Source organism: Amborella trichopoda, chromosome 7, assembly GCF_054954075.1.
Source record: "Amborella trichopoda isolate Santa Cruz 75 chromosome 7, AtrichopodaSantaCruz75HAP2 v2.0, whole genome shotgun sequence".
Lineage (NCBI taxonomy): Eukaryota > Viridiplantae > Streptophyta > Magnoliopsida > Amborellales > Amborellaceae > Amborella > Amborella trichopoda.
In genome coordinates, this window is record NC_142342.1 from 39,468,213 (window position 1) to 39,482,109 (window position 13,897).

General features: G+C 36.7%; 1 protein-coding gene across 1 annotated transcript; it reads right to left on the reverse strand.

Moving 5' to 3' along the window:
- Positions 1–328: 328 nt before the first annotated feature.
- On the reverse strand, positions 329–13,616 carry HD1 (histone deacetylase 1). Its single transcript, XM_006827488.4, has 7 exons — positions 13,516–13,616; positions 11,848–12,401; positions 6,105–6,545; positions 2,949–3,179; positions 1,377–1,559; positions 1,092–1,169; positions 329–831 (listed from the first exon to the last, which is right to left on the reverse strand). The coding sequence occupies exons 2-7, from the start codon at positions 12,373–12,375 to the stop codon at positions 772–774; spliced, it is 1,521 nt and encodes a 506-aa protein (XP_006827551.1). The 5' UTR covers positions 12,376–12,401; positions 13,516–13,616; the 3' UTR covers positions 329–771.
- Between the last annotated feature and the right edge of the window lie 281 nt (positions 13,617–13,897).

Here is a 13,897-nt window from a genome sequence, read left to right on the forward strand (position 1 = left end):
ACACCATTTTGTTCAAAAGTATAAAGTACATAATTTTTTATGTTAAATATTTCTAAACATTTGAGGCATTTTACTAAAAACATCATTAACATGCATAACAAGGCGCTTTCCTAATCACCACGAAACAAACATAGGAAAGTATTCTCAATGGAACCTCTCTCCCGTTCCAACTAAAATGCCCTGCAAGGGAGAGGTTTCTGTTTGAACGAGTCAGATAGGAGATCTAATTTTCGCAGGAGTAGGTTCCAAACCATAGAAAATCCATGATCACGTGCATCTATCACCGTCCACCAATGATGGAAAACATGGTCACAAGCATCTCTAACCGTTTAATCAACCCATTGGTGATGATGGGCCACTCATCACCCACTATCCCTTAAAAAAATATAGTACTTTGATCATACTACAATGCTCAACTGAAAGTGACTGTGACTGGAAACCAGAGTATAATTTACATAATCATAATCCCTTGATGGGCATACATAACTGTAACAAGAACTTAGCTTCTATAAATACAAAATATTTTCTGGGCAATCGGAAATGGCTAACAAGTTCGGCACAACAAAACACTTGGCTTTGATCTGCTTTCCATGCCCGTATAATTGAAATTTTAATTTGTTGTTAAAGAGGCCAGCTAATTTTTTTACAAAAAACAGATTGCATATCATATTAGCATGTTAACATGTCAAAGATTTCCACGTGGCTGCGAAGCTCTTTTATTAAGGACTTCACGAAAGGAATGGTAAGTTGTTCAGATGGCTTATTTCCATTCTATGGCTCAGTGATATTGCTCCTTGGCTGGTCAGTCTCCACGAGAACAGGTTCTGAAGACTGGAAAAGGAAAGTGGAAATATTAAAACATAGAAGAAAAATTGTCATGGTATGGGGTGTGTTTCTAAGAGATTTTCAGAGTTATGATTCCATTCGGTCTCACCCCTAATGTGTGAAAAGTGAAAGCCAAAATATGAAAACAAGAGAACTTTTTTATGGTATGGTTGGTCTCTAAGACATCTCGGGGGTTCTGATCCATTCTGTTCTCCACCCTAATGCATGTGTGCATGTTTGTGAGAGAGAGAGAGAGAGAGATTCACCTTTGAGCCAAGGTTTTCTTCTGTTTCAATATCCATGCATCTAACATTCTCTACCACTTCCTTCCGATCATCCTGATTCTGCAAGCCCGTAGACAACAAGTGGAAATCTTTATGCTCATAAATTTACATGAGCAAACTTTTAAAAACATGGCATTTTCAAGTAGTATAAACCTAATGGCTCCCAGTTCCACAAATGCTTGGTAGGTATAAAAAGCAAGTAGGCTGCTTCCGTCATGCACACACAAATCAACTGAAACAAAACTGCTCGGAAGCAATAGAGATTACCTCATCTTTTAGCTCAGCCTCTCCAATTGCTTTCTTTGGTCGGATATTTTGGATGGATGGGATAGACTTCCTGTCAGGGTACCAAATAACCTCATTTGAATGCTTCAATTCACCCATTTCAGTATCCAAATTCAAGTGATCGCTTTCCAATCTCTCTTCTTTTCTGTCGTAGTCATCATCTTCCTGGGAAATATGGAAAGCAAAAACACACAATTAAACAACTGAAGAAAGCAATATTGAGTTCAGATGATCCAGTGCTGTTTTGTCAAAGTTCCAAGATACACAAAGTATAAGAGCTGAACCACTGGTTATTTAAGGAATGCCAGCCCACCCACGAAATGCAAATATGCAGAGTTTCACACACACACACACTTTGAAGATTGTGATCTAAACAATATTGCAAAGAACAATTTCTTACAGTAACGTGGAACCCATCTGGATGACATGCCATCCAAGCAGATTGGTAAGCTAATAATTGGTAAATATCTTTAGCTTTAAATTTAAAATTAAGATCTGTCATCCTAAACCTATACATAACATAATTTGTTAGCTTTGTTGGACTTCAAAAATCAATTTCGACACTCCTGAACTCCCAATGGTTTTCCAAAAAAACAAGAGCTTGCCTGTAATATCACAGTTGAACTCCCTACCATCAAAAACCAGTTGACTATATTTCTTACTAGAGTATATATACACATAGATAGATGAAACCATATATCATTAATAAAGGAACAGAAAGCCTTTGAAGTGTGACTTTCCTAATGTCAGTAACATATCTGTACAGGCCACAACACAAACACACACAAACCCCAATGTATATGAAGTATGCTAATGATTGCACTGACCATACAAACAATTAATGCTAAAAATGGCGCTTGAGCACGTGCGCACGCACGCACACACACATACACAAAGGCATATGAAGTATACTAATGATAGCATTGCCCATACCATAGTTTCAAAAAGCGGACCGCCCAGTGCTTGAGCGGATGCCTAGGCGGATATCCCTGGGCGCCCACCTGAACCCGCCTAGACGGCTGCCCAGGGCATGCACCCCACCCAGGGGCGGAAATGCAGCTCCTTGAGGGTATTTTTGGGTCATTTTTTTAATACTAAAGGGGCATTAGAGGCTATTTTAGAGAGAGAAAGCCCAAAAAAACAAAAACTATAGTGAGCTGCCCAGGTTCTGGACGCCCACCTAGGCGCTGGGCGGCCTGGACCCCCCCACCACCTAGGTGCCGCCTAGCGCTTTTTGAAACACTGGACAATACAAAGAATTAATGCTAAACATGGTGCTTGCATGAGCATGCAGAGAGAGAGAGGGAGGGAGAGAGAGAGGCTAATGATAGCACTGAACATAGAAACAACCAATACTAAACATGGTGCTTACACGCACACCACACACACAAAGGCATACGAAGTATACTAAGCATTGACCATACAAGCAATGATGATAAACATGGTGGTTGCATGAGCACACAGAGAGAGTGAGAGAGAGAGATGAGGGAAGTGGGAGGGAGGAGGGGGAGAGAGGGAGGGAGGCAGGAGGTGGGGGGGCAGAGAGAGAGAGACCTCAGGAAGCTCAGTATCAGGGGGCCGCTCATAAAATGGGACACTAGGGGCATGTGGAAGCCTGGAGAGATTCTGAAGCGACTTTACTTTAATGTTCTCAACTAATTGCCGTGAATTTTTGTTTTCCATATTACTCGGGGCAACATGCAGAGTATAGTCAGGTCCAAAATACTCATAATACTCATGTTGGGGCATCTTATCATCAACTTCCACACCAATGGCAACTCCTGTCTGCTCCAAATTAAAAGAAAAAGCATGGTGAGTAAGTAGTATCAAGCATAGGATCAGGAAAAATGGAAACGTAAACCAATATCAAGATCAATATGACCATATAAAATGGTCATAACCAAAGATTGACAACTCAGCTGAGTCTGCTTGGACTCAGCTAAGTTATTCGGACTCAGCTTCTTGCCGAGCTGAGTATTTGGGTGTAACTCGGGCCACTTAAAAAATTTAAAAAGATATTGTAAAAATTAGGGAAAAAATGTGGAATCAAAGTATAAAAATTGTATGTAATTTAGACGTTTTTACAATAATTTGTGTGTTTTCCTTGTCACGTGCCCTTTTTTATATTTTCCTCTTTTTTTGAATATTTCTAAAATATCTACAACCATAAATCAATATTCTCTAAATCAATGTTTTATATATATTTCTTGGCTTTTTTTGGATCTTTTGTACTGCCATTGGTTTTGTTTCACTTTTACAATTTATTTTATTTTAAATAATTCTTTGGTGTTCCCTATACCCTACTCAGCAGAGTATGCTCGGACTTGGCCAGGTTATTCGCCTCAAGCCAAGGTCAAGCCCAAACGAGTTAGAAAACATTGGTCATAACTAATCACCATCCAGGATTCAAGCACTACGGGTTATGATGTTGATGAATGAAACATTACATCCCAAGTTCAAGTCCCTATGGCCTACCCAAAGAAATATGTGTCATCACTATTCAATCAATAGATGGATGGTGAAGGACAGAGGGTAGGACCGATCTCCTCATGTTTAGGTGGCTCCTAAACATTCTACACTACCATCCAGTCTTTGGTTGGATAAAAAAACACTTTAAGATCATTCTTTCTTTGAGGTTAGAATGATTGTATCCCCAGAAAAGACATCCTCAATTGTGAAAAGGTAAATCTCCCAAAGCCCAATGGACAATGACGTATGGTACTCCAAGCTACATCCACCATTCTTTCCCACTGATGAACACATCAAAATAACAGTACCCTGGTGAATGTCCCTGTGGGTCCACTACAATTAATATACAACAATGCAAGAGTGGTCACAGACAATAGAGGTACAGCCTTAGTGTACCAATATACCATAGCTCTGTCCATTAAACTTTACCTTGCAAAAAGATGCCAAAAATACACCTAAGTGAGCAAGTAAATCGCTCAGTGCCAAATTCTACCAGATTTAAATGAGACCGAAGTCCCAAAATAATTTAATGTAGCATATTTAAAATGGACAAACAAAATTCACAAATTTAACAACAATTTGGCCCTCAAAAAGCTCCATAGTTTATACTAGAAAATGCAATTTAGTATGTTGACATTTCATAGAATGCTAGCACTACTGAAACTATACTAGTATTCCGCCACATCAAATGCATGGGCAGGAAAATGAGAGAGATCGTTAACTCTTTGGGAGTGAAATACTTAAGATAAAACAGTGTTCCGAGACTTGGCCGAGTAACTCGGCCTCACCCTATGGGCGAGGCGAGTTTTGGGTGAGCAGGATGTACAACGCTTTTTTTAGTTCAATTATATAAATACCTCAATTTTAAGACAACTGTGCTAAGAAGCCTCTTCGGTTAGTACTACATAATAAATTTTAGCCCCGTGAACCCACTCAGAGTTCGATTCCCACAACTGTAGGCCACTTTTAAGAAGTGTCATTATTTTTGGAGTTCTAAAAAAATAAAACCCCCGTAGGAATGGAACACGAGACCTCTTGAGAAGAAAGCCATTTATACACGGGAAGCTAACCGGCATTCCAGTTTACTATTCAATGGATAAAAGTGGCGCTTATAATATTTATAACTATTATTTTCTTTCCATTTTCTTTAAAAAAAGAGCTGGACTCGGCGAGTTACTCGGACTCGCCCGAGTAAATCGCCTCGGCGCCCAAGTACCTTGTGGCCGAGTTGATTTTTTGAACATTGGATACAATTTAAATTTTCATAAATTTTAGGGAAAATATCAGTAAAATGATCAAGCCTCTTCAAAAAAATCCACAAGGTGGTTAAATCAACTAATTTGAGAATAAAGTGGTTAATTTTCAAAAATCATTGCACTTAGGTACCTTCTAAATGGCTTTTCAAAAAATGACAAAAGTGCCTCCTTTCCAGCTCTATAACCCTGAAAAGCAAGGACATTTTGGTAATTTGTCCACTACACAATTTTTTAACATTAGTTTAATTTATTTGATATTGCAAAGATAGAAATTTTAGTTGAAATCGGAGTTATAATTTTCCTATCATTTGGCACTTAAAACAATTTCAAATTAATTTCGGTCTTGAGGAAATTCAGGGTTTATCTGCTTTTATTAAAAACAAAATGGCGGTCTAAATGAATTTACAATTCCTAATAGCAAATAATGCAACATCATTTATTATTCCTCTTAAAAAGAACAATTGAAAGTTCAAGTAAATTTAATATATGCTATTAGTTGATTAATTAACATGATTTTCCTGAAATGATATGCATTCTTCCCAAAAAGCTCATGTTGGATTTCTATACATTATTCCAAAATACTTCAAAGCTAGGGTTATTTCAATTCAAAATGCTGACACTGAGGTGGTTTGCAAACCAAATGGGGATGTAATGAATTGGATGAGATAAATCTCAAAATTAATACATGTGAAGAGATGTAGCTTAAAATCTGATAAATGATCACCACTCTGAACAGACATGTAGTACATGGAATTAGATTCTTTGAAATTTAAACCCTTATTTTTCATGCATTAAAGAAAGAACTCCACCACCAATTTTTACCTCATTGTTCATGGTTCTTTCATTAAAAGAAAAACCATTGCAAAATAAATAAGTAAAGGCAAACCCCTGTAAGTTATAAATTATTTATCTACAGGATTTTTTATAAGCAAAAGGAAAGAACGAAAGTCCATTTGTTTGCAGCTATAAAAGTAACCACCAATACCTCATAACACCAGCATCTAGCCACATTCCTAATGGTGTACCCACCGCCGCCGAGGAGGAGCAATGGCACATTGAATGATCTCATGAACCTCACACACTCTGCATGGCCTTTGATGGATAGGTTGAAGCAACCTAGTCGATCTCCTGATAGGGAGTCAGCCCCGCACTGTAAAACAACGGCACCCGGTTGAAAAACTTCCATAACTTTGGCCATGATCGGCTTAAATAAGAATTGGTAGCTGTCATCATCAATTCCATCATCCAGAGGCACATTCAAAGAGTAATATTTCCCTTTTCCGTACCCAATATCACGAATATCACCTGTCCCAGGGAAATAATCGCCAAACTTATGGAACGAAACTGTCATAACCCTGTCAGTTGTGTAAAAGGCTTCCTCAACACCATCTCCATGGTGGATGTCAATATCAACATACAGAACCCGCTGCCAACAAACATGGTAACATGGTTTAGGGGATTTCAGAGGCGAAAAAGTTAAGTGGAAAAAGAGAGAGATAAGAGAAAGAAAACAAACAAATGAATGATACAGACTTAATTAAAGAATTCCTCTTAGTATCTTCTTGTCACTGATCATTCTAATTCAAGAAATTTTGTTCCAATGCCTCATCAAAAATCACTTAAAGATACTATTATTAGGTGTGTGTGCATATAACAACATACATATTGGACCCACTAATATAACTTGAATTAAAGATAATTTGTTAAAATTATTAAATTACTATCTTGTTGAATGAGTTTTTGGCCATTTGACATCAGGCCGTTAGAAATAACACATATAGCATGGTGTCTGTCTTGGCCTTACATGTTTAATATCATGACATCAGCTCCAATGTCTTATGATTAGTCAGACAGTGACATAGACCCATGCTTTAAATGTCACCACAATGAATTGCGGAGTGTCCAGAGAGATCTTGGTGGAGGCTAAAAAGCTTTAATCGATAGTATCTTAGTAAAACTCTATATATGTAAACACATGTTTAGATGTATATTCTTGCCTTCTTTGTTTTTTTATGTGATACAATTATTATTTTAAGGGCAGTTTTGCCATATTTATTGTACAGGCGTGTTTATGCACTTTATACCACTCAGTTGTACAAATATGGCATTAATCACCTATTTTTCACAATTAAAAATTCTGCACAAGTTACTCTAATACTGACATGGTATCAGAACCTCACACTATGCTCAAACACCAACCAGGGGATCAACTTTACCATATCTTGACAACCAAGCACTGCCTAGTGAAAAATTCTGATCCCCTAATTTTATAGACTTTCCCTATATTTCCCATAACTAAAAATCTATGGACAGCAAAAATACCATTAAAACGTTATGTTTATTTATCTAATTGTAGTTTCTTGATTAAATTGTGAACCCTATCTAGGATTGACTAAAATGATGCTCAACAAAAAAGCATAAGCTGGAAAGCCACCTATTATAAGTGCTCCCTATGTGCACAGTATACAAAAATACAAAATCTCTCCCCGCTGGGCCACTCAATCCTTGATCACTGTTTGAAAATCAGCAAGCAGACTAATGATTCGCACAAAGCATCTTAGATAGGGACCAGGCTGAGTACTTTTTTGAGAAATGTTGACATTTGTATTGCTATAAGAAAGTACTCAGGCAGAGTACTTCACTTGCTGGTGACCAGGCCAAGTCCCAAGCCTAGTTCATTGTTTAAATACATGGTGCTTGATTGCATCCAAGAAACCAAAACATGACACATCAAATCTTTGCAATTTGAGAAGGAAATAAACAGCAGATGCTGACGGCACAAAGTTCCAAGATGGCAATTGTGGAAACTAGAAGCTAGTTTTCACCATACAAATTTTTGCAAATTTTGTAAAATTAGAAGTGGCCAATTTAAACAAATTGTTAACCTCAAGTTATATTAGAGGGTTCAACATTTATGTTGTCGCATTCACATGCACACATATGTGTATAACAGATGGATGAAAGCTAGCTTCTACTTCCAAAATTAGTATCCTGTTGCAAGTCAATTTCGGGAATTTTTGGTCATTTAGCAGCAGGAAGTTTGAAATGACACGTGTAGCATGGTGTATGTGTCGACCTGACATGTTTAATACCATGACATCAGCTCTAATGGCTTATGATTTATCAGCCAGTGACATAAACCCGTGCTTTAAATGTCAGTGTCAAACTTGTTTTTGGCAAATTTACAAAATTAAGTATCACCACAATGGAATGCAAAGAGTCCCAAAAAAATATTGGTGGAGGCTAACAAATGTTAATCAATAGTATCTTAGTAAAGCCATATATATGTAAGCAAACACATGTTAAGATGTTATTTTCTATTTTATTTTATTTATGTAATATGTCTACTAGTTCAAGGGTATATGGGACTAATAACTTGTTTTTCCTTGATAAAAATTCTGCACAAGTAATTCTGATCCTAACATGGTATCAGAGCCTATAGAAGAACCCTCCCACTAGGGCTTGAACCTTGAACACCAGCCAGGCGTTCAACTATTACATATGCTAACAATGCCTACTGAAACGTTCTCATTAGTTGCTCCTAATTTCTTAGATTTTCCCTATATTTCCCATAACCAAAAACTAATGAGCAGAAGAAAGCAAAAATACCAATTGAAACTTTATGTTGACTGATAAAATCATAGTTTTTAGATCAAGTTGTGAACCCTCTATCTCGGTTTATTAGAACGATGCTCAAATAAAAAGCATAAGCTGGATATAGTTGTTGCGATCAGGGTTGAAAAATATCCAAGACCAGGATCAGGATCAAGATAGGGATCACAACCACAAGATCATGACAAGCAGGAAGCCCCTTATGATAGGGATCGAGGTCTATATACCCTGAAATCTAGGTATCTCGATCCCAAGTATGTGGGGGAGCTCAATCCAAACGTAACCAACCCCAACTGGTTAAAATCAATGTTCCCAAGAATACTCAATTAGTATAGTAGTATTGTATATATGACTGAAATATATACAATACCAAACTGCTACACTACACTGCAGTACTATGTTATATGATACTATGTATTTGAATCTACTATATACAAATACAATATGTACTATACTTCAAAAAAAAATATCATACTACACCACACTACTATAATCTTTATACTGCTGTACTACACTACTATATTATACCACACTCTCATACTATACGATAGTGTTATACTATAGTTCTAGAGAATCTGGACACTTGCAACTCAAGATCTCAACCCCCTAGTAAGAAGGATAGAGATTACAAAGTTTAAAAATCGCAGAGGAGCAAGAATCCAGAGCAGAATCGACCCCTTGGTTGGGCAATTCCGGTGACTAAGAGCTGGAAGCCTCGTATTATAGGTACTCCTAATGTGCACAGCATACAAGATCTCGCCTCATCTGGGCTGCTCAATCCCAATCATTGTTTCAAACTCAGCAAGCTGACTCAGGAATTGCACAACACCACTTGGATCAGGACTAAGCTGAGTCCTACCAGTTTGAAATTTGAGATATAAAAGGCAGTTCTAAGGAACAAATACAATACATGAAAGACTACATATTATATCAGCCTTTGACTTAAAGCTTAACTAAATGATATGAAATATAAAGTAAGGGCGCGTTTGGATGTACTCATTATCATTGATAATTCACTATTTCGATAAAATTAAACTTGATACTCAATAACGTGCTGTTTGGTATGTCCATCATAACTTATTTGTGATGAACTTACAGGCAGCTTTACATCTGGCTGAAAATTGCCAAACTAGTAATTAGCTTTAAGTGATGGCCCACAGTATCAAATAACAGTTAAATTATATTATTCATAATATAGAGTATGTACCAAAAAGCTAACAAGATAATATTATGCAGAGTGCATTAATTTTAGTTAAGGTAGTCTACTCCTAATAGAATTAACTGTCATGCGAATAGCCCCTGAAATTATGAAACTACTTCTGAAAAATTACCAGAACATCCCTAGGCCTTAGAGAAATGAAAAGTTTGCAACAACCAAGTCATCATATAACCATGGACTCCTTCTACAACTTCTTCCCATTATGTTTCATCATCATCATCCGAGCCTTATCCCAACTATTTGGGGTAAATAAAATAGCAGATGCCCATGGCACAAGGTACTGATATGGAAATGACGGAACTAGAAACTGCTTCTTCCAACATAAACACTATAAGAACCACATTTTCTTGGTGTGAAATCCGACAAGAACCACCTAAATGTCACTTTTATGCACAAAGAACCTAACAGCTAATTTTATTGGTATGATGTGGTTCGATTATATTTCCATTCCTAACACAATCAATAACTTATAAGCTCTTGTTTTTCTATCAAATGAGAGTTTCTACTTGCTTTGGAAGGTCATTGAGTCTTGGACGAGTCATAAGAGACCAGACTGAGTCCTGGTTTTCTTTCACTATACTAGGCTAACTCTTATTGAGTCTGCTAGGCTTGGAACACAATCATGGCCTAGGTGATATCCCAGGTTTCACTCTTTGCAATTTCTAACACATTACACTATTAAAGAGATATGATTCATTTCAAGGAACACAACTCTCTATAGCAATCACAGATTACTATGATAGGCAATTCAGTAACATGGTGGGAACTAAGCTATTGTGTAAAAGATCACAGAGTCCATGCTAAATTTGACTATTGCTGTACATTTCACTCAAGTTAGAAACTTTTGAGATCAAATGTCTGGCTTAACAGACATCCAACATATCTACAAAAGAAGCTTGTGAGAATCGTATTCAAAGGTTTGAGATCAGATATACTCCAGATGCACATCCATTCAAGTAAAAGAAATAACAGCCAATGTCTCTTGCATTGCATATGCTTCAAAATGAGGGAAACTTTGTCTTAAAAGGGCCATGCTCGAATCGTTGAATCAATTCCAGAGTTAAATAATGCTTTTGGTTTTTGATAGATGAATTATAAAATAATATTGTCTTTGTGGCCCAACCACACAACCATGTGAACAAGGTTTTGCACCCATTGATGAGACAGTATGAAAATTTGTGACAGAATTCATGCTTAGTGATATAATTAAAACTTCATTCCCATGAACATAATTAGTACTTTATGATAGGTTAGAAAAGTGATTTAATCGATCTAATCTGAATTCCAAAACAAAATTGTGATTAAACTCATGCAAGCTACAAGCAGCTAAATGTCTACCAACATTCCAAGAATTACATACAAAAAACCTACTAAGAAAATCAATAAGGAAGCAATGTAAATTTGGATCATGAAAATATATGAATTTCATTCATTTTCAAGCCGGTAGCTCAATTGGAAGACACTTGTCATTGCGACCTCAAGGTTATGGGTATGGGACCTCGCTTACCCACCCAATGTGTGTGTGTGGGCGGATGTCAATTTAATAATGACAAAAGTTGGCCCCAATTGGAGGAAAATCATAGATAATAACGCCATGACCAACAAGATGAACACAAAACAAAACATAAAAAGAATGAGAAAATGAATTTGAAAAAGAAAACGAAAAAGGAGGATAACGAGATCAGAAACAAACTTTTAAGAGATCAAGCTGAGAGTGCCAGTGCAATGACAACAAATAAAAAAAGAAGGTTATACAAAAACAAACACATATTCAAAATTTCAAAGGAAAAAGAGCCTCACAACAACAATTGCATAAAAGACGATTAATAACAAAAAAGAACGATCACATAAAGAATTGAGTCCAATCAAAACTATGATTCACCTATTTGGTACTAACCTCATGCTGCTTCAATAGTTCCAAAATTGCCAACACAATATCATTCACATAACAAAACCCTGAAGCCTCACACTTTTTGGCATGGTGAAGGCCCCCAGCCCAATTGATGGCAATATCACAGAGCCTATGGTTCAATTTCACAGCACCCCCAACTGATCCACCAGCATAAGTTTGACAAAAAGAGTAAAGACCATCAAAAACCGGGCAATCTTCTCCCACGTTGAACCTCTTTAATGCCTTCATATGATCTTGTTGAGTTTCAGGAGTTATACCCCTCAAAAAAGCAACATAATCATCAGCATGGAACTTGCATAAATCCCTATCCCTAGAAGGGAAGGGCTTGAGAACTTGCATTTGGTGGAGGAGGCCATAATGAGCCAAAAGGGCATGGGTCATACGGATTCGATGGGGCTTCATGGGGTGACCTTGACCATAATAATAGTTCCCGACCTCTGGGTCATAGAAATACGAGACCTTTCGCTTCACCCCGTCAGGGCCTGAAGGAAGAGAGCTTCCTCCAGTGTCCATTATAGACTACCTTGTCTTATGGGTCCCTAGAGAATCAGATCACGCAACATCATTAAGCTGCACTAACCCCTCAATTGTATTATGGGAAAAAAAAATCAACATTTATTCAATAAAATGTCAACAATAGTAAACCCATACTTCTCAAAAGGAACCCTCTCTCTCTCAAAAAAAAAAAAGGACTATCTCGACTTCTCTCTCAAAAAAATAAAAAGAGTAATTCCCATGGAAACCTAGCGTTCCACTGGCAACAAAAACACAGATGTATTTCTAGGGTTTCCAAATATTGTCTAAAACTTATTCTGATCATCAGAGGCAACAAACTACAGTTCACATTGAATTGAAATTCAATCTTTCACCTGACATAAAGCCCTTGATTATGAAGGAAGTCTGGGTTATGTAACTATAAGTAAGCCTAAAATACCTAAACCATATAGAAACAATGAGATTTTAACCAATTTTCAAACAATTTATTTCATTTAAATACTTGCAGAATATCACAATGAATAAAGGATCTCTCCATCTGATCAACAAGAAGAACTAAGTAAAGGTGAACGAATTAATCAATTCATGATATAAATGCTAGAATTTGAAGACCAATAGAACAAAAACACATAAATTGAAATTTGTACACTGTAAGAGAAAATAAACAATAAATGCGCAGACCCATAAGACATTCACAAAACATGTAAATTCGTTCATGATCACACAACCAAGAAGCTGTATTAAATCAGAATCGACACATAAATAAGAAGACAAAACTTGGTAAGAGACACCACTCCTTTCATTCTGAAACAACCCTAGAATTCCATTAACCGCTAAGAAAACGTGGATCACATAAAAACCCATACCTTCAAAAAGAAATTAAACATCAACAAAGAATCCAAATATATCAAAGCGGACAGCCATTTTTTAGATTATTTTAGAAATAATCAGTTTTAGGTTCATTTAAAACCTATCAAAAAATTAGATCTAGAGGCCAGAAATTTTTTTGGAACACTGTCGTCACCTTTATCACGAAAACAAAATTTCAAATATTTAGCCATAGAAAAGAAAACAACGAAAAATTCCAAATATTTGGCCCTAGTAAATAAAACAACGAAAAAAAATCAAAAAAACAAATAAAATGGGTCAATCTTTTACCACACAAGAGCGCAGAGGTACCAAAATCTCTCTCTCTAGAACGCTTGATGCATGGATGATCTCTCTCTCTCTAGAACCGTACTGTACAAGAGACTGAAACTGCAAAATAAGACAATAAGATTGAGTATATATAGTGGATGATTTCCCCGGTAACCAGCTCGCGCGTCTGGCATAATTCAACAATATACGGAAATAATAGGAGATAAGGAAAATTACTCCATGCGTCGGGGGACGGATTTCTACATTTGCGACCCGGAGGTACAAAGCGTGCACAATTAGAGATGGACTTGACTTCTTAAAACTATTATTTTTTATTTTTAAATTTACTTATTTTTCTATATGGTGATCTCCCTGTTATAAATTATATGTCCAAAAAATTGGG